This window comes from Mytilus californianus, unplaced genomic scaffold (genome assembly GCF_021869535.1).
Source record: "Mytilus californianus isolate M0D057914Y unplaced genomic scaffold, xbMytCali1.0.p SCAF_2, whole genome shotgun sequence".
Classification (NCBI taxonomy): domain Eukaryota; kingdom Metazoa; phylum Mollusca; class Bivalvia; order Mytilida; family Mytilidae; genus Mytilus; species Mytilus californianus.
Genome location: NW_026262668.1, coordinates 109,007,103 through 109,028,123, shown reverse-complemented (window position 1 = coordinate 109,028,123; position 21,021 = coordinate 109,007,103). Strand labels below are relative to the sequence as shown.

Below are 21,021 nucleotides of genomic sequence, written 5' to 3'. Positions count from 1 at the left end.
AAAAAAAACAGAAATAATGAAACATAAAATTTACAGAAAACCTAACATTTTATAGTTTATTTTCTGAAAACAAGCTACCAATGAAAGAGGTTTATAGGGCATAAATAACGTTAAGAAAAACTATATACTATATTGGTTTGTTATTACTATTAGTGTCTTTTGTCCAACCAGATATAGTAACGCATTTTTGAAGCAAACAAAGTGACATAGTTGTAAATCCGAAGAAAGTGTTTTCCCTATTCAGATGCCAGACAGGAGACAAGGGTATCACTGTCTGGTGAATGGCAAAGTCAAAACGAATGCACCATCCAAATCATCTTTGAAACGCATGATAATACAGCTTATTCAAATAAATATGTAAGCCACTAAGAAAGATTGGAGGTTTTACATTATAGTTATGTTATTTCCATCTTTACTAAGTTTCTATTTCGTCTCAAGTTAAAAAAAAAGAAATCACAACAAAGGTAAGTGCCAGTTGTTCAATGTTTTAGTCAAATGAAATTTGGACAAATACGATTTCAAACATAAACCATAGATTATCCAATCTAAACAAAACCGATATTGATGCTACCAAACCAATCGAGGTATAAATTAAGAAATGAGGATAGATGCTCAGTGCAAAAAGCCTTAAACCTTTAAAAAAATCGCTTTGATCAAAATTCTTTTGTGGTTTTGCCTCTGCATTCTTAAGTTGAAGGCGAAAATTCACACATACACACACACATCCATATATATATATATGTATGTATATATATGCAAGTCTAAATTGAAAACAACGTTCAAACCTATTATTGCGTTGAATAAAAACCGCAATTTTTATACGTGTGCATGCAAAACAAATTTCTTGGTAGAGGGGTCTAAATACAGCACAAACAACATTTTCCAAAAGACCAAAAAGTGAAAAAGCATATTTTAACAAAACGCATTTGACTAACAGGTCGAACAACTGATGTTCTTAAACCCTGCCGACTGCCATGGCGATTGCCAAATAAACGTATCACAAGATGTAACAAAATGGATCTTAACTATGTATATATATGTATATATTATAAACGTCTAAATATGTGACAACTGTACGACAGACGTTCTCCATCGGATAACCTGTGGTTATACAGGGCTAACACCATAATTCAAATATACTTCGTCTCAAACTTAATTCAAAAATGTTAGATATGCAAATTTGCTATCTTTTGGATCTTCCCTCAGTGGGATTCGAACTCCTACATCTGAGACTTTGTGGCAACACCGCCTGTACTGTTTCCAACGTCCTAGACCACACGACTAATTGGGCTATATAAAAATATATCTTTCGTTAGTCGAGTAATGCCATTCCTCAGATGCAATATCAATAAAAAAAAAGTCCAATATTGCCGGATCATATATATAAAAATTTTACTAACTCGATGAATATCTATTGACAAAAGGATTGGCTTGTTTTTTCCTCATAACAACAATTTTTAGGAATATATGTCTTTGTGTAACAAGAGTGTGATGTTTTTTGATTCTGCAATTTACTTTAAATTTAGGAAAACGGGGAGGTTTTGGGAACACGTAAAACTGGTTTAACCCGACCACATTTTGACCATCAGCTTGCTATCTGAAGGACCACAATTGTATTCTTTAATACGCATAAACCAGTAAAGGGTTCTTCCGGAGATAGAGGTCTATAGAACCTTCTAAATACCAGAAGGTTTCCAAGAAACATTTTAAGTTTTGAAGACATTATGCACTGATTTAGTATTTATTTCCATTTAATCATCAAGTCAAATAGCAAAAAGGTAACTTGAACCTGTCTTAAATACCAGAACAACCTCCATCATTATGAATATTAATCTGTAGGTCGCCAAATTTCAAATAGAACGTTGTCCTGAAGAACCTGTTTAAATTATTAATTTACCCAAGCAGCAACCGGGTATAAGGATGACATTTAATGACTGAAAATAATCCTGGATATTTGTGGGTCTCGCATTTTTACTTTTTTTTTATTTAACCTATATCTGACCAGATAATAGCAAGGGAAAAAAGAAAGTTGCTAAAACTTCTAAATCAAGACAATCAAGAATATGCCGAAACACCGTTTACAGTTTATTTACTTTTTTGATATAAAAAAACAACACATATAAATGACACCAGTAAAAAGATATCACAGTTTGTAGTGTGATAATCAACGTGTGTTTCGTGTTAATTTCATCGTTTACATCACTTTTTATCTTCTTGTTAGTACTGACGTTAGTTAAACTTGATCACTGTCTTTTTTGCAATCCCTCTGAGGAGGGTGATATACTTCTGTTGGACGTAGTCTATCCACAGTCTTGAAATTAAGCTGTAAAGGATAAAAATATATGTATTACGAAGAAGTCAAGTTCTAGGTGAAAGAAAGGTCTTAATAAATATATAAAAAACATTTTGTCATGTTATTAAGATGTATTTAAAATGAGGAGCAATTGGCCTGTTGCTTGCGAAATGACTCCGGTCTTGTAGGATAAAATCGGTCTACAGATATTTTTTCTGAAACCTTCATATGCCACTTATTTAATAATTTTTCAATTAAACTAAATTCATTTACAAAAAAATAACTTTGTTAATTATGGACCACTGAAAATTTCAGTTTGTCCTTGTATTGTGTCGTTCTTGAGTCAGAAAAATTCTGTATGGAGGATCTGTAAACAGTCTCGGATGGGAGAATCAAAACTCATAATTCTAAGAGAGACCGAAATCATGGCAAAAAACAAAGAAAAAGAGAAACAACAGTTTTTGAGACACAAAAAGGGATTTAAAAAATTATCGTTTTCACAATACAAACACAAACGGTATGTAGACCTTTGTGGTAAGGAAGATTCGTGCTATTTTGGAATAAATATAAATGATATAGTCAAGTCTTCAATATAACTCGAAGACATTATTTTAGAATAAGGCATGGATTTTCTATTGCACATATATGTTCAATCTGTGTTTTGCTAAACAGTAACGCTAAGAGACACATAACTGTAAAAAGCAAGGATGTTGTTGACTCTTTTTTTCGTTGATAATTTTCACTTATCCTATAGTCTTAAGTATATTATATTTTCGAACATGATATAAATAACTAAACTTACAAATGACGGGTTTCTTGCATAACATGATGACCTATATTTTGTTTTCTCCATATTATTCCTGAACAGAAGTCTAGCATGGCGGTCCTTCCAGTTGTAACCCTGTAGAAATTTCACTTGCTCTGGTGGTTTCATATCTTTTATTTCTGGGATGGTATCAAAGATTGGGTCAGCTAAACAGCCGTCCAAAGGCATCCTGGGATAGTAGAATATGAAGGAAATACACATCTCATCTGTAGTAGCTTCGCCGCCCTAAAAAAGAGAAGAGATGTATTATCTATTGTATTATATGTCTTTCCTATGTCCTCTTCCGAAAGAGAAGGCATAGCCCATGTATTTCTTTTACTTACAAGAGGACGTTTGTGTTTTTCGTACAATGGAAAAAATTATGATTTCACCAAACCCTTGTCAAACAGTGTCTAAAGTGCATGCATACACCTGGAGTATCCTGACTTTTTATCAGAATTTACTTATTATGAGACAGTTATCCACCTGAAACTAAAGTACGACCTGTTAAACAATGATCAAAACCCTTATCTTATAGTAAGCTATAAAAGGCCACAGCATGACAAAATGTGAAACAATTAAAAAGAGAAAACCAACGACCCGATTTATGCTAAATACAACCCACGAAAAACAAAAAAGATAAGACAACAATTAACAACAACCACTGAATTACAGGCTCACGCCTTGAAAAAGATTGTTATATTAGTAGAAGTTGTACAGCGTAATAGCTATTTATAGGAAATGACTTGACTTAGAGGTAGTCCCATAACAGTGTGGACAACCGTAATGATTATGTTTCTAATAATACCGAATCATTTACCTTTAACTTGTTTGTCATCGGCTATCGTTAACAATGATTTTACGCTCACTCAGTCTGTCAGAGACCTTCCAGTGGGGATTTAAATAATCGCTTGTTTCACATTTCGATACATAAAATTATACTTTCTTTCAACAAAATTTAACAGGAATTTGTTTTAAACATTCTTTTTATCATCACACCAACAGTTTCACTTGAAATAACAATAGAATCATGTGCATAACAGTGTAGCCGAGACCATTGATTGGCGCGCAAAAATATCCCATTGACTGGGTCAGATTAGGTGAACGTTCGTCTGTAACGCCCAAAACTCACGACGTATTTATTATAGAAATTTAAACTGTGAGGTCACCAAAGGGTCTCAACGCCTAAATAAAATAATTCGAAAAACTAATCAGGAATAAACTTTGTGTTTTGATTTATATTGAGTACTTACACTGAACTGCGGTCAAGCTTAGCGAAAGGTCGTGCAACATAATCAGTCAAACAAACTTTATTAGATTAACCCGTTAAGGAACGATCGTTTTCATTGGTCAATTCAAACCTTCGACCTCACACCTGCGAAAATAGAACACGCGTACTATAAAGCTGAATGGACTGATCAGTATTCACGTAGCCGGTCAAGGTCGTTAAAAACTTCCATCGTCGTATTCCCGAACATGATTGTGTTCTTGATTATCGCATGGCAATTCTAGCTTTTATACATGTGCATGTAAAATTTTAAACTTTAATCTTAACAGTCACGTCGAAATATTTAATTCAACTGTCTCCTCTCAATTGGTCCTGGATTAAGGGAGCTACCATTTTATTTTGATTGGGGGTGAAGGACTTGGATGAAACATTTTGTCCTGCATTTTTTTTAGTTGTTATCTCTGTCCTGTCTTTCTATTTTTCAGTCTGTTAGGTCCTGACTATATTTATTCGTTTATCCTGATTTTTTACATAAATCGTCATCCTGCCTTTTTTTTGTCAAGTTGCTCACCCTGCCTTATCTTTTATTCAATGGACTTGATGAATTAACGTTGTACTTGAAATGAAACCGTACTTGACTACAAATATAACCAAATTAAATACTAAAGATATTGCTCGATTTTTATAGTAAATGGGTTTGTGTTATAAACTGTCATGTTCATTATTCATATTCTTTCATAAGTTTTAGGATAGTGTGATTTTTTTTCTGATTTAGTTTACTTGATTTTGAAAAAAAAATCCCGAAATATTAAGTAAATTCAGAACATGTAACCAGCCATGCTTTGTTTAGAGAAAAAATGGAGATGGCAAACCATGGCACAGTGAAAGGAAATGTACTTTATAAACTCCAGCGATATACTTTCTTAATTTATAATTAACTGTTTTGCTATCCTCGGTTGAAAATTATATATTGTAAATATTTAAATAGTTGCATAGAAAACAATCAGTTTTAAACAGTGTGGTTATTCACTAAATGTATTGATAAAAGGTGACTCCATTTTTGTACAAACTTTTACAGTAGTCATACTTAATTTCTTAATATTTCGTTTATAAGTTTATCATACATGTATGATTTTGTATTTCATTTTAATACGCACGCATGCCACACGTTACTTTGGCGGATTGTTCAACAATGTTATGCAAAGCTCTATTCTTACGGTATGAAATTAAAGGATAAATTTTCAACCAATCAAAATCGAAAACAGTACATTTATATAGTTCCTAATAAACTACGACATTTCTCACAAGTATTTATTTATTTTTTAGTTCCACACATGCAAAAATAAAATCTTCGCCGATGAAACATTTCAAACCTTTTTACACCAACATGCCTTCACTGAATTCATTTGAATTTCGTGGTGACCATGATAGTACATTGCATAGTACATCTATATTCACGTGCACACATGGTACGATCTTTCGGGGACAATTTGCTCGTTTATGACACATCATTTCTGAATGACCAAACGCTTAGCTTCTTTATTTTCGTTTTATAGCATGAAAACAATAAAAGAGGAATGTGCAACCCATCATAAATTTGAAATGGATCAGTATTATGAGATCCTTATTATAAGTAACTACGACATTGTCAGGATAATAACCTAGCGTCAATATGAAAGAAATTAAAGTGGTTCATACATTCATCCGTATAAAAGCGGCACATGTATTTTATTTTATCCTTATATTTTTCATAGTGCGGTACAAGTGCTGCATGCATAAAGAATATTACTTAACACAAATTATTAGTATAATATTTCGACCCCACTATTTGAAATTCACAAAATACTTATTTAATTATTTCGACCAAAAATCATTGTTTTTAACGTTCGTAGTAACGTAGTACATTCCATTGTCGGTCACCTGTGTCAATTCACGTGCACACAACAATTGTTGTTGTATTTAAATCTTTCGGCCAATGAAGTGAGACGTTACAAGTTGTTTGTTTGTGATACGCCAGAATGTTATCAATGAATTATCAATCGCTAAACTTGACTGCATTTCAGTGTAAACGTTCTTTACTTGTGTTTTCGTTATGTTTTGATAATCAATTTTTATGACATCGCACGTTCTTTCAACAACAAAAAAAGGATTTAGCTGGCTTTAAAAGTTACAATGCATGTGTTGATTATTATCTTTTTTTTCGGACGTGTTTTGCACATGATTCTAAATGTGCAGAGCTAATAAAAACAAACACATGTAGCTTTTTACTGTCCTATATTTTGCAAGTACGAAAAATATATTTTTCCATTTTTTTTTAATTGCACCAGGATTTAAAGTTATCATGCATTCGTTCTAAAATTGAATACTTTTAGACATGATAAAAGTTAAAAGATACGAAGAGCCAGTACAAATTTTAGAAAGCGACAATTGTAAAATCGCTTTTAAGTCCGAAAAAGGTTATTGCTTACATATTCATTACTACTTTTGAAGCTAGTGAAATTCTATTTTAATGTTTAAAGAACGTGCGGTATGATAAATAATTTGATTATCGATTGTCGATGAAGAATGTCAAAATCGTGTTAATCAATACGCCTGTAGTATTTTTTTTTCGAGTTACTTGTTTTCAGGCGTTGAGAAACCTTTGGTGACCCTTAAATGTCCCTTGTAAAAACATCGTATTAAGTAGGCGTAACAGACAAACGGTTACCTAATCTGATCCAGTCAATTGGAGAATTGAGCGCGCAAACGAATGGTCTCGTCTACACTGTCTATATAGAAAACAACATCGTAATGCTTAACTCAAGCAGTCCTTGCTATAACAATGAACCCCGCCAGACATAAATGTACACCTTACAATCATACCATACAATAGTTTACCTATTTTTTATTGCATCTGATAATTATACTAATTACAAAAACTGAACATTGACCAATTAACCATAACAATAAGGTAAAGTTCAGACGAACCCTGCCAGACACCATATACACCATACCATCATAAAATTGAGAATTGAAACGAGGAATGTATCAAAGAGACAAAAACCCGACCAAAGAGCAGAAAACAGCCCAATGCCACCAACGGGTATTCAACACAGCGAGAAAATCCCGCACCCGGAGCCGGTCTTCAGCTGGTCCCTTAACAATAAGGTATACTAGTTCAGCGAAAACGGACGTCACACTAAGCTCCGAAACATATAAATGAACCAAAATTAAAAAAAATATACAATACTAACAAAGGCTAGAGGTTCCTGACTTGGGACAGGCGCAAAAATGCGGCGGGTTAAACATGTTTTGTGAGATCTCAACCCTCCCCCTATACCTCTAGCCAATGTAGAATAAACAAACGCATAGCAATACGCCCAGTAAAACTACATCAAATACTATTTCTCATAGTATCTGAGATACAAACATAACCATGAAAATTTGCATGCCGCTAGATAGTAATCCCAGTTTCGCATTCTGCTACTTTCGTCGCAGGCGAGACAAAAACCAAGAACAGTTCAGCTACCGACCGAAGACCAATAATGTGAGGTAAGAAATAAAAAAATGGCACATAGTGTTGCAAAGGCAAGGCCAAAACATGTCTGCTTCGACATGAAAATAGCTCAGAAAGTTAAAACTGTGGTGCAATACTGACGCGCAAAAAAGAAAAACCCTAAAGAACAGAATCTACACTCTTAACGGATTTCATGAAGTTACTTCGGCAGAAAGAACCATTTTAACTTAATTAGTTCATACAACACGAAGGTTTCCCTTGCTATTGAAAGGTTTAAGAAATTTTACGAGTTTGAATGTATTATTTTTTAATACTTTAGTTATTCAACAATAGAATGCAAGGTGGAGAATTTCGTCGTATAATACTGTTTTACCAGAAACATGACATTTGCAGATGCATAAAGTTACACATTCAGTCGTTGGTGTGTTCCAAGAAATAACAATTATGATTTCATTAATTGAACAAATGGTTTATATTTCGCAATTTCATTAGTAATTCAATATTTTCACTGCGTTTCAACTGGAATTCAATTAATAAATATGTAGAAAATGAACAAGCATGTCAAGTTGAAAAAGTAAATTTAACATTCAAATTCATTAAAAGGTGAAAAAAAGAGAAAATGTATTGTACCTACCAGTGTCAAGTTGGTTCTAGAAGTCGAGTCATATGTACATTGTGTAATTAGACTATCACCCTACAATATAATTAGGTTAAAGTTATACTTAAAGTATGAAGAAGAACATTCTATTAACATATCATTTAATTCGAGTCTTTTTACTAATTGATTTTTAAGTAACATGAAGGCAGATTTTTATTTCATTGATATTATATAAAGAATCTGTTAATAGTGAACTGCATATTTTATCATAAGTAAATTCGTGTTAAAATAGATTGAAATAGAAACATGGTCAAGCAGAAAAATCCGAAAAGAATGATTCTATTTTTTCGATTTACAAATTCTAATTGTATTGAAACACATTTAACCCTATACAATCTCTGTTCGTGACTTTCGTCTCTTCAACGATTTTCTTGAGTACGGAAATATGATTTTCCCCCATCGATCAGTAAGACCCATGCTTAAGGAGCGCCTGCATTAATAAATACAAAACACAGGCACGTCGGGTTGTAAGAAAAATTGCAATAACGCGTTGAAGGAATTGTAAGTGATCTATTCTATGCAAAATATCCATCCTAATGTAACAAACCCCCTTTTCCCAATTTGATTGTCCGAATTTCCGCCCTGTTCTTGTCCCAAATATTTGTCAGTTGCCGTTAAGAAGTCAATTTATTAATTTATCGTTACTTTTTAAGATCTTTTTCTACTTTACAAAATAAATGTTTAGTTTCTTTGAATATGTTTCTATGAAAAGAAATTTTCAAGTTTAAATTTTTTTTTTCTCAATTCAAAAAAGTTTTGTTTCACTAATTTTTTTAGTCAAATTCGTCAGAATCAACGAATAAAAATGGTGATAAATTTGAATAAAGTTCAAAACTTTTCTTTCCACAAATATCTTATACAACGAAATTTTCAGAAAAAACAAACTACTAGAACATTTACTCGTACTTTGTTTTAAGAACTTTTATATAAAAATGATTTTGTGTTTTTCTTTTTTTTTATGACAATCAACTCCAAACACTTTAACATTCTTTAACTTGGTGGAATAAACAATACCATTTTCAATGGAACTTCTTTTCTGAGAAGCCTTATTTGTTGATAATTGAAATCATAAGCTTGATCATCTGCAAATGGTTCGATTTCTTTTCCGTTTCGTAGATGTTTTGTTGTCATAGCATAAGCCAACAGATGAGAATGTTGCCATGCTGCAAATACTTTGACTTGCTGGCCTGGCATATCTTTCAGTCCCTGAAACAAGTATAATATTCCTTTAAATATCACATAATATTTTTTTTAACTTTCCATGAAATGCACAATTAATCTGTAGATGATGCGGTATGGGTTCTTTTGTGTTTTTGGAGATAAAGAATATTACCTTTTTTCATGACCTGAATCTAAAATATTCCTTAAATATCTTTAATTCCTAAAAGGTACACTTATCCAAAAATACTTTTTGAATTGTCAAAATTAGCTGAAAAAAAACCCAAAAGGCTATACGGAACTTATGTCGCTCACCTCAATTAGGATTCTAGCACTTTCTGCTTGGGTCAGTATATAAAGATATAAAGAGACAGGGGTAGTAAAATCAGTACATTCTCAAGTTTTGGGTAAAGGTAGTTTACCATCATGTAATGGTCACATCAACTTGGAACTTTGTACACATGTTCATTATTATGTGTTGCACAGTTCACAGAGCATGGGCATTTGATATTGCCAGCAGTGTATGGTGTCCTATGGACATATATTTTTGTTTAGTGGGTCTTGAATTCGTAAATCAATTGTTTCAAAACCTTTCGTAATGTAGTTTCAGAGAAGATTTTGGAAAAATCGCCTCTAGCGGACATTTTCCATAGCCGATCGGAACGAAATGAGGAACTTTTATAAAAGACCTTGCATTTATTATGATTGTCCTGTTTTGTTTTAATTGACATGGTGGTTTCAGAGATGATGAAAAAAAATGTAAAACGACGAACAGACGACTATGCATAGCGATACATGTTGCCCAGGTGAGCTAAACCACTAAATTATCTATCTACCTGTTCTAAACATTCTGCCTGACAGAAGCCTGTGTTTACAAAGTCAGTTTCATGAGGCGGAATCATATGAGTTGGACCAATTTGAACTCCAGTAGTAAGCAGTCCCGCATCGTATTTCCTGAGGTCTGGTGTAAATGTAATGCGCATGCCTGAACTATCCACTAGATCTAAAGTTAAATATATATATATATGTTTGTAGTTGTCCATCAACAGTTTTCTATCTTGAATGAAACATAAATTCGAACCTTTTCTTTGGTGTTGAATTATTTCTTCAATTACGTAAAAGCCGAATTTATTTCTACTTATTTATTCAGATGTGTGCACATTAATGTAACCCAAAATGTTTAGAACACACTGATGGAAAACAAGAACAAAACACGCTGCAAGACGGTTATCGGAACAGGTCTGTTAGAACGCACTATTTGGTTTTGGCAATTTTAGTGCTGTTTTTAGGGATAAAACTCCTGATTTGTATTATTTTTTGTGCGTATTTTTTTATACATCATTTGTATTGGGATTAGCAAACAAAGATAGCCAGTGACGTAGCACCAGTGTAGCATTGTAGGTATATGTTGACACAAATTCATTTTATAAAACATTTTTTTTTCACTAAGTATTTTACTATTATCGTTCAGCTTCTGTGGGGCTGCCGCCCCCAGATCCCCTGCTTACAATTTATTTTCCAGTTGCTACGCCACTGACCGCTCAACCAGTGTGTAGCTAACTGTGTACTCCACAACTTTAAATTTCATTGAAACGATTGTCATTCGAACATAGAATACTATAATACATGTTATTACAGGTATTCTATTGATTTTTTCTTCTGTATTCTATTGATTTTTTCTTCTGTATTCTATTGATTTTTTCTTCTGTATTCTATTGATTTTTTCTTCTTACGTATTTTCATATGCCTTCGATATATTTATACTAGTATTCTATACAAAATAAAGTGTATCAAATCATGGAACAAATTACTTCACCTGCACGAAAAAGCCAAAAGAAACAGAAAACAAAAAGAATCATCTGAAATTTAAAACCGAGACGATAAACAATAATAAACACATAAGTTCTCAGTTCATGAGATTGACATAATCTCACTGTTTATGCAGTACCAGCTACTACAAAACTAACAAAAATGAATTTTACATTTTTTTGATATAGGGAATTAGAATTAAACTGAAGAAGATACTTACCACTACGCATTTCAGGATTGTTATAATGTACTTCCATTATATATGTTGCATCGTCTTCTGGCTCACCGATAGGCATACCAACATTGTCGGGGAAATAGAAGTCCTTCAATTAGAACAAATGATGTAAAGTAGCCAGTAACCAAATAGTCAAGTTGCTTGATATACCAAAAACAATTCTAATACGTACCCAAATTTACCAGAATGTTTGTTAATAAAAGATGAAAATGTTAACGGTGCTGCCTCAAATCAAGAACATCGTCCGTTTTTTTTTAAGTATCTAATTTCATTGTAAACAGCGTTAGTTTCTTTATAGAACTTGGTGATGATAAAAACTTGTTAAGACATTTAGTATTATACATATTTTAATACTGTATAGACCCAGCCACTTGTTGAAGACCGGAGGTTGATCTCTAGATTTTCTGTTCTGCTTTTTTGTGTACCAATACCAAACGCTTCTGTTTTTCCTTGATAATTATTACTTTTAATGAAAGCTATATTTATACATAATAGTTGTACAAATATAATAACAGTATTTATTTGTAACATACACTAATATTTTTGTGAGAGACTATCAAAGATAATTATCCTTAAAGGCTAATGTTCCAAATAGACTCTGTAATGTCTTTTGCGCTATACATATGTAAAAGAACACGAAGAGTAAGAAGACAGCTAAGGTCCGAGACATGCATTATTAGTTCATTCGCACGAAAACTGTTGTAGGAAAAATATCATTCATAATAGATAATATAAACAGTAGAAAGGAAATGACGTCATATTTGCGGTTACTGAAGACGAATTTGATACCTTACCTGTCCTCCATACTCCCAACCAAAGAAGACACTGCCGCATGGTGCCACTTCTCTACCATTAAGATAACAAAAATAGTCCTTATTTATCCATTCTTTGGTGAGTGGGGGACATTTGTAGACGAGAATGTGGTGGACAAATGGTTCCATACCACGCTGAATGTGTGACTCAAACTACAAAACAAATAAATGTCATCTCTAGTTAAATGCATTTAAATTAATATCATAACAAGAAATTATATGCGATGACGTTCAAAGTATACCACCATGCACTCGTCATTAGAGAACTGACGAAAAAAATCCATTCTCAGGGGTATACAAAAAATCAAATTACCGTCAAACAGGAAGTGACAGCTCCGATAAAAATCGCTTTCACGTTATAACTCATAATAAAGCTCTAGACCTAAAAATTAATCTTTCTTTATTACAGAAACCGAGAAATGTTTTGCAAAAAAATTATGCTCAGAAGGTATCATAAAAGTGACAGTCACGCAGATCTGAAAATCGCTTACACGGTGCAACTCGTCTGTATACAGTCTCTAATAAATTTCAAATCATTCTATAATATAACAGCAGAGTAATATGCAATGCAAGAATCCCAAAAGGACAGAAGGATGAACGGACGGACGCAGTATAACACCCACTCATTGAGTAGAGGCATACTTTGTGTAAAATTGTTCTCTTTGTTCAAAATTTATGCTTTATAACAGAAATCTGGGGAACACATATTCTTATTAGAAGGAATCAACAAGTCATATATAAATAACAATGGAGGGGACAATTAATATACCGTCATCACATTTTACTTACGTTTATAATATCATTAAATTAGCGGAAAAAAAACTCATTTCGGGTAGAACATACATTATGCTGTTCTGTGGTGTTATCTATTTCATTGGCCTCTTATTGCAATCATAGTATATACCTCGTAATTTTTTACGGGTGAACATTTACATGAACTCTTATATGGATACTTTTTAGCAAGTCTCCCACGCCGTCTCCCTAAGAAATTGACATTTTCATTTTATGTTTAATATCCCTTGGTCAAGGCCATTCGGATGAAATTTAGGGCCAATCTTTTGTATAATTTAATTCTTTTTAATTCTTGTGAACTTTTAAAACTTGGTGGCATTGCTTCTTCAGATCTTTATTTTGCTATTGTATAACCACCTTGCAATGTTTGTTTTTGACAATTGAATAAACATTGATTCTAAAATACAAACAGATAGCAAATGTTCACAGTTAGTCTTGTATGCGTAATGTTGGTTCATTTGTATGTTTCGAAGTTAAGTGTGGCGTCCAGTTCGCTGAACTAGTATACATTATTGTTTAGGAACCAGCTGAAGACCGCCTCCGGTGCGGGATTTTCTCGCTGCGTTGAAGACCCATTGTTGGCCTTTTGCTGTTTTCTGCTCTTTGGTCGGGTTGTTGTCTCATTGACGCGCACCCCGTTTCCGTTCTCTATTCTACTTACAATTTAGAAATATATGATAAATCGTTGACAAATTATCGAGTGACTACTCACCTTAATCATGTGATGTTTCTTTCCTAGATCTGACAAGGTAAATGCTTTACACCGGTAAGTAGTAACTTGTGGGGGTACGTGATACTAAAAAATAGGATGATGACTTTTCAAAACATTAACTTAGTGTTGTACTTTCATGAGTTATATATAAGGCAATTGTGTTATATAATGTTGAATAATCCAGGAATATATTCCACAAATAAGATTTGGCAATAAAGTACAATATCAAGATATTACTGAATATCATAGTAAATAAGAAGCTTTTACTGTACTTTATGGCTTTTGTCTTTATGTTAGTTGTCTTTTGTACTTACCGCCAATATAATGAGTAAGCCATTTCCAACTGATTTTTTCAGTTCTTATGTTGTGCTGTTACACTACTTTCAGGGCCAGGTAAGGGGTGGGCATTTGGGTTGGGTGCTAACAAACATGTTTCATTCAGTAACATTAAATAGATGACTGTCCCTACTGAGGAGCCTGTAATTCAGTGGTTGTCCATGGTTGCTCTCTGTTATATTTGTTTTCCGTTTATTCTTTTGTCATAATTCAGGCCGGTTTTTTTTTTTATTTCTTCACAATTTGTCATGCCCGGACCATTTATAGCTGACTACATGGTATGTTTTTTCTCTCATTTTTTAAGACCGTACGATGAACTCTAGTTGCTTACATGCACTTCACTTGAATTCTGTTGGATAGTTGTCTCATTGAATTCATACCACATCTCCTTATTTTATTTTTATCATTTTTAGTATGCTTCTTTCAGAGTCATATTTCTAACTGTACCTCAAACGTTTTGTTACATTGTAAAGTGACTTTAAAAGTGTTGCATGAGTGAAAATGAAACAACTACATGCATCTATCAAAGGTCTGTAAACAAGGAAACAACTTCATATCACCGAACGCCCTTCATCAACGAGACATTTCCATACCGCAAAGAAACCTTTAAGTACTAGTTTGTTTATTTATGCGAATTAATTTGTTTATTTTCTTACATCATAATTCGGAGGTAAACTAAAGATACGGTTACATAAACAATGAACCATTCCGCAATAATCAGTACTTTCTAACAAGAAGGTTTGATCAATTATTTTTGTATTAACAAACTTATCCTGGTTTTCCTCATCAAAGGAATTTTCTTTATCAGTTTCAAGGGAATCCGCTTTTACTTCTATCTACGGGGGTAGAGAATATTACATCAGATAAAGCGGAAACAGTTCTAGCTAAATAGGACAATGGAAAAACACAATATCATACAACACTGCAACATCAATTCAAAGGCGTTATCTCGTGTAATATGTAAAAAAAAAAAAAAAAATAAACCTGGAAGCAAGAAAAGAGATAAATGTTCTCGGTAGAACATTGATACTAACATGGCAAATAGAAAATAACACATAGCAAAATAAGTAAAAAGAAAATATCCGAAAACAAACAGAAAAAGAAAATGTCGCCCCGAAGTCATGTGTTATAGGATTATCAACTTGACAGCCTTGGTTTTTTTCATATTTAATGTCTGAAGTGTTAAAAATATTTGTTTTCATCAATTCAAAACATTTTTTACTGGTTTCGTTACAAGCTCTGAAAATTTGAACCAACATATGGCACATACCAAAACATGGAATGGAAATTTGTATGAAAATCATTTTGTGCTAATGCATATGTTTTAAATTTTGGACAAATTGAATACAAATTGAATGATTTCATTTTTTTTAATTTCATATATGTAAATAAAATCGTCGAACAGACTTTTTATTACACATTTTAGACTCGGTAATATTCAAATTCAAACATTTAATATCTTCTATCATATCAGTGAAGCAAATACAGTGGATTATTGGGGAGAACTTGCCCTACCGATTTGATCGATTTGCTTATTGAAACAAAATAAATATTAGAATTAAGACCAAGATCCCACAACTTTAAGCCATATTGAAGTCAAATTTTAAAAATGCTTAGAAGTGTTCTTAAAATATAATCTTACATTTGTCTGTGTCATATCTCTGGTGATAATGTTACCCGATAGGTCAGGCTTGGTAACAGCATTGAGGAGGTACATAAATTTAACACCACGACCCTCTGTACCGTGCCATCTCAGATCGTTCTCATCATTAGGATCATCTTCACTGTGAGCATATATTATTCTAACAGTGTCATCCTGAGCGAAAATGAATCAAATTTACTGTGACAGAATAAAATCAAATAGACATTCAGTTCGTATGTGCAAAATGTATTTTTTTTAACTTGTTTTGTTTGACTTGTAAGTATTGAGATGTAATTTAGAATTAGAGGATTCATGCATTTTTCTTAAACCGATAACTGATTCTGATGGGAAAAAAAGGGAACACAATCTTAGATCTTAATGTATACATAAATATTTTTTTGTAAATATCAAATTATTTTCTCTTATTCTATAAAGGATAATATTACTTCCTGTTCGTGCAAATTTTTGCCTATTTCTAGGGAATATCATAAGGTGTACAAAGTAGAGCTTACTTGTAAGTGCCTTAAAATCAGATGTTATCATATTTTGATAAACACTATCACAAAAGTATTTTAATGTTTGCCTGTGCATATAATATATTTTAACATACCGATATTTTGTAGTCATTTTCATCGCATGTATCCAGTTTTCTAACAAACTTTAAAACAGTACCAAAATCATTTTCTTCTCCGTTAAGTAAGATATAGTCTTGAGAACGGTCCTTCACTGGTGCTGAATGTTCAGTCGTATGGTAGTCCTATACGAAATATATAAAGCAACATAAAAAATATTGAATAACGAGTATATTCAAATAGAATAAACAAACTGCTGAATGGATGTAAAGATTTTGAGAAACTGTCAGAAATCTAAAGAGCAAGCTTAGTGGAAAGGGGAATGCACAAATAAACAACGCTTACACAAATCTTGTGATGAAAAATACGTCCTAAATAATGCGAATGGGTCAAGATACTGCATAAGGAATTTAATACTTTTTGCCAATCCGTTTCCCATGTAAAAACTCCGTAGTTCTTGCACTAAGGTGACCTTTTTTCACATTTTGAATATACTAAAACATGCATTCCTTTAAAAATTGCAACACATGTTTTCTTTTTATCAACTTAATCCTGGCCCAAAAAACATTGGAAATGACCGATCACAAGGTTAAAAAAGTTGAGTGTTTGTGTCGTAATTTCGAAAAAATAATCTTGATATCAAATGTTAAGGAAGCTTAGAACGGTGCGTAATGTACTGCCATTAGGTTAACGTTTTTTTCCGTAAAGATGTTTTTTTTTAATTTGATTATGGTTATCGTTCCATGCAAAAATACAAAAGCATGTCAGTTTATCATTATGATGACAAGTGTAATCAAACGCCATGAGTAAATGATATAAAAATTATGATATTGAGTTTCCAAGGGGTCATTAAATTTCCGACTTCGACTATGAGAGAGAAACAACTACAGGGGAAAGTAGCTGTAATTCGTATCAGATTAGGACTTCCAGCCACTGGGTCGATGTCACGGCCGGGGACGTTTCTTCTACGGTGGTATCAACAGCCCAGCAATCAGCACTTTTGTGTTGACAGGAAATATTATTTATAGGTTCATTTTCTGTAAATTTATTGTTTATAAAATATTGAATTATTTGAAACTCTAAGGTATTTCTACCCCTGGCATAAATAGTCGTAGTCGTATTTGGAATTATTGGTTTTCACTGGTCTTCAACTTTGTTTTTGATATGTCGAATGTAGACGAAACACGTGTCTGGCGTACCAATAATTATTAGCTTGGTATCTTTGATGAGTTTTTAATACGAATTTACCGAAAACTCAATGGTAGCACGGATCAAAAATGAATTTCATTTTTCTCATAAATAATTATTTATTCCTGTAGTTTGATAAAAAACTTTGCAATTCAAAAGTAGCATTTTTTTCAATTTGAATGCATTTATTTTCAAGATTGACTACACGAGGTTGATCAACACTACGATGATATGTTCGGTTTTTTTGGGGGCAATCTGTATCCCCTTAATTTCATGATCATATTGATTACGGTTTCTTAAGTACATGGGACACCTAGAACATCGAGGGTACTGCAATATTCCCTCTTCTTTGTACAGCTTAGAAAGTATCTTTTGACACTTCGAGAAGCGTCTCCTATAATATTTGAATTATTTGATTTAGGAATTCTGCTGAGAACTGAAAAATGGAAATATGTAAACCAAATCAATAACGGGTATTTTTTTCAGGAGCATAATTTTCCGAGAGAGAGGCTTTGTAGAAGAGGGCAACTTTTATATGTAATAAACAGTCATGTCACACGTTGCTTGTCTTACGTTTCTCGTCCGATTTATAAACATTACATATATGGCTTAGGTGGACGATGAAAAAATACAAAACTTATTCGAACAAAAATATGTACGAATTTTATATTATTTTATTCGAACAAAAATGTATCCATATTTTGCATTATTTTATTCGAACAAAACATGTCCGAATTTTGCATTATTTTATTCGATCAAAAATATGACCGACTTTTGCATTATTCTATTCGAACAAAAATATGTCAGAATTTTGCATTATTTTATTCGAATAAAAATATGTCCGAATTTTTCGTCATTATATACGTAGTAAAAATTCCTAGAACTACATTAAATATTTTGCTCCATTTTGCAGCTGTATGAAAGTGACATCAATCAACCTATAAGTTTGATTTGTATACAATGTTGCTCATTTTCCTAGAGTTTTTTGTATTATTTTAATCTATTTTACAATTTCTTCTTCAAGGCTTTAATATCAATGATGAATTTATTCTTCCTTTTTTTCTATTAAAAGATGACTTTTACATCGTAAAAATCAGAAGTTATGGCAAAAGTTAAATATTTTACTTACTGCAAAATGTACATTTCCATTTTTTACCCATCCCATAACAACGTCGGACGGAAACATTTTACCATTCGGTGACAATCCAAACCCAATGTAGCCTCGTGTCTTCGCATGAAGTTCAAACGTTATATGTGTCTCGTTGAATTTCCAAAACAAATGAAAAAGCTTATTTGTATCCAAAACATCGTAAAATTCAAAGTTTTCCGATGGGATTGGTACCAGGGAAATGAAACCTTTCGGAAAACTAAAAACAGTAACGAAACAAGAACAAATGACTAAAGTAATATACATGGCGTTTTCCAACTTCTAATCGAAGTTGCGACAACAGTCTGCTTATATACCCAGCCGTACTAATTAAATGATTGGTTACACATATTTATCACTAAATGACAAAATTTTGTGTTGTCTGGAAAACTGAAAATTTTAAATCAAACTTTCGCATCAATACATTTAAAGTTTGTATATAACTAACCTTTTGAACTTAGTTATAGCCTTGTCAATAAACTAGTACTGATATTTCTTTAGAAGGTTAAAAAATAGTATACAAACTTGTTATTCGGTTTAAAAGTACATGTACTATTGTTTGTTAAAAATGATGTAGCTACACAGAGTATTTGTCCGTTGAAGGATTTGTAGAGAGAAATATATTTTAAGTTAACAGTTTTAAAGGGGTTTAAATGCTTTTCCATTAAGGATCTATATGTATTTCAATATTTTGGTTGGTAACGACTCTAAGGCATAACAAATCCTAACCAAGCCATATCAATGATAAACCAATTGAAAAAAAAAAACAACAAACAAACAATACAGATAAACACTCATACATACAAATATGAACAATACAAATAACAACAACATAAATATAGTTTACATTTGGTTGAATGCTTTAGCATGTTAAATGTAGTTAGGATTATCATATATAGATGTGAAGCAATATCAATCAGTGAATACATTCTTACACAAATTCAAGGCAAATGAAAAAAAAAATTTTTTTTAATATCAACAAAAAATAAATATAAAAACTTGATATCATCAATAGTTTGCAAATCCATTTCCTACTCAAATCAGGAGACTCCATTCTGCACGTTCCTTGTAACCATGGGATTTTTTTCATTACTGTTTATTTTTATTTTGATCTATACAACGTTATTATGTCTTTTCGTGATCTATCTAAGAATATTTCTTTACAAAAAACCTCATTCAAATTATATTTTTGTGGAACAATCAAACAGTTATGCTTACTGTTATCATCTGGTAGATATACTGGAATCACACAAATAAGGAAATGAAGTATGATTGCCAATGAGACAAAAACATACAACAGAGTCAACTGTAAAATGTTCATGATAGTACAATCCTGTAAACTTGAAAATTCAAAATCATATGTAAAAACTACAATAAATAATGCATTGAAAGGGTAAGCGGGAGATGCATTAATTTATCTCAAAGTTTTCATAAAATATATATTTCTGTTTGGGCGCTTTTGGTCCTCATTGAATCTTCATTGGGATATAATATGCACATCTAAACCTTAACCCAAATAAATTAAATCAAATCAATATTTAAACAGATCACCGTTATATACACGTAAATGAGCATTTTCAACCAAACCATGAACATTTTTCTTTTTTTGCCATGGCGTTGTCAGTTTATTTTCGACTTATGAATTTGAATGTCCCTGTGGTATCATTCGCCTCTCTTTTAAAGAAGACTGCAATTATGATACATTTTCAAAAATTTAGGAAAGAATCGATATACAACTGATGTGCATCTGCAGATAATATTAATGAAATAATTTGACAATTATGTTCAAATAAATGTAACCGTTTGAAACAATGTATACGATAGAATAAAAGTTATTTCATCAAACAAACTGCCAAAAAGGAGTGCACAATTACTAGTTCGTCTGTCACCATAAAATGAGGTGTTAAAATAGACATAGCATGAAGCACTTTTGTTCTGTGGTTACAATGGATGTTCTTCTCCAGCCATAAGCTCATTTTGATAAAACTGCACCGAATAGATGAATTTATTAAATATTTTTATTTTCTATAAATCTAGACAAACAAGAATAAAACCTATAGCCTGTCATATAATATGATAAGTTTGAATAGGCTGGTATCCCTATAGAATACTGAAAAATGCATGCTTATTATTACAGT

The 21,021-nt window shown here is 32.3% G+C and overlaps 1 protein-coding gene across 1 annotated transcript; it reads right to left on the bottom strand.

Moving 5' to 3' along the window:
• Positions 1-2,072: 2,072 nt before the first annotated feature.
• Positions 2,073-19,142, bottom strand: LOC127730731 (DBH-like monooxygenase protein 1 homolog). The gene is made up of 11 exons (XM_052239249.1): positions 18,866-19,142; positions 16,587-16,733; positions 15,977-16,150; positions 13,999-14,082; positions 12,477-12,647; positions 11,668-11,770; positions 10,475-10,641; positions 9,495-9,686; positions 8,457-8,516; positions 3,096-3,344; positions 2,073-2,323 (listed from the first exon to the last, which is right to left on the bottom strand). The coding sequence occupies exons 1-11, from the start codon at positions 18,920-18,922 to the stop codon at positions 2,234-2,236; spliced, it is 1,494 nt and encodes a 497-aa protein (XP_052095209.1). The 5' UTR covers positions 18,923-19,142; the 3' UTR covers positions 2,073-2,233.
• Positions 19,143-21,021: the final 1,879 nt, after the last annotated feature.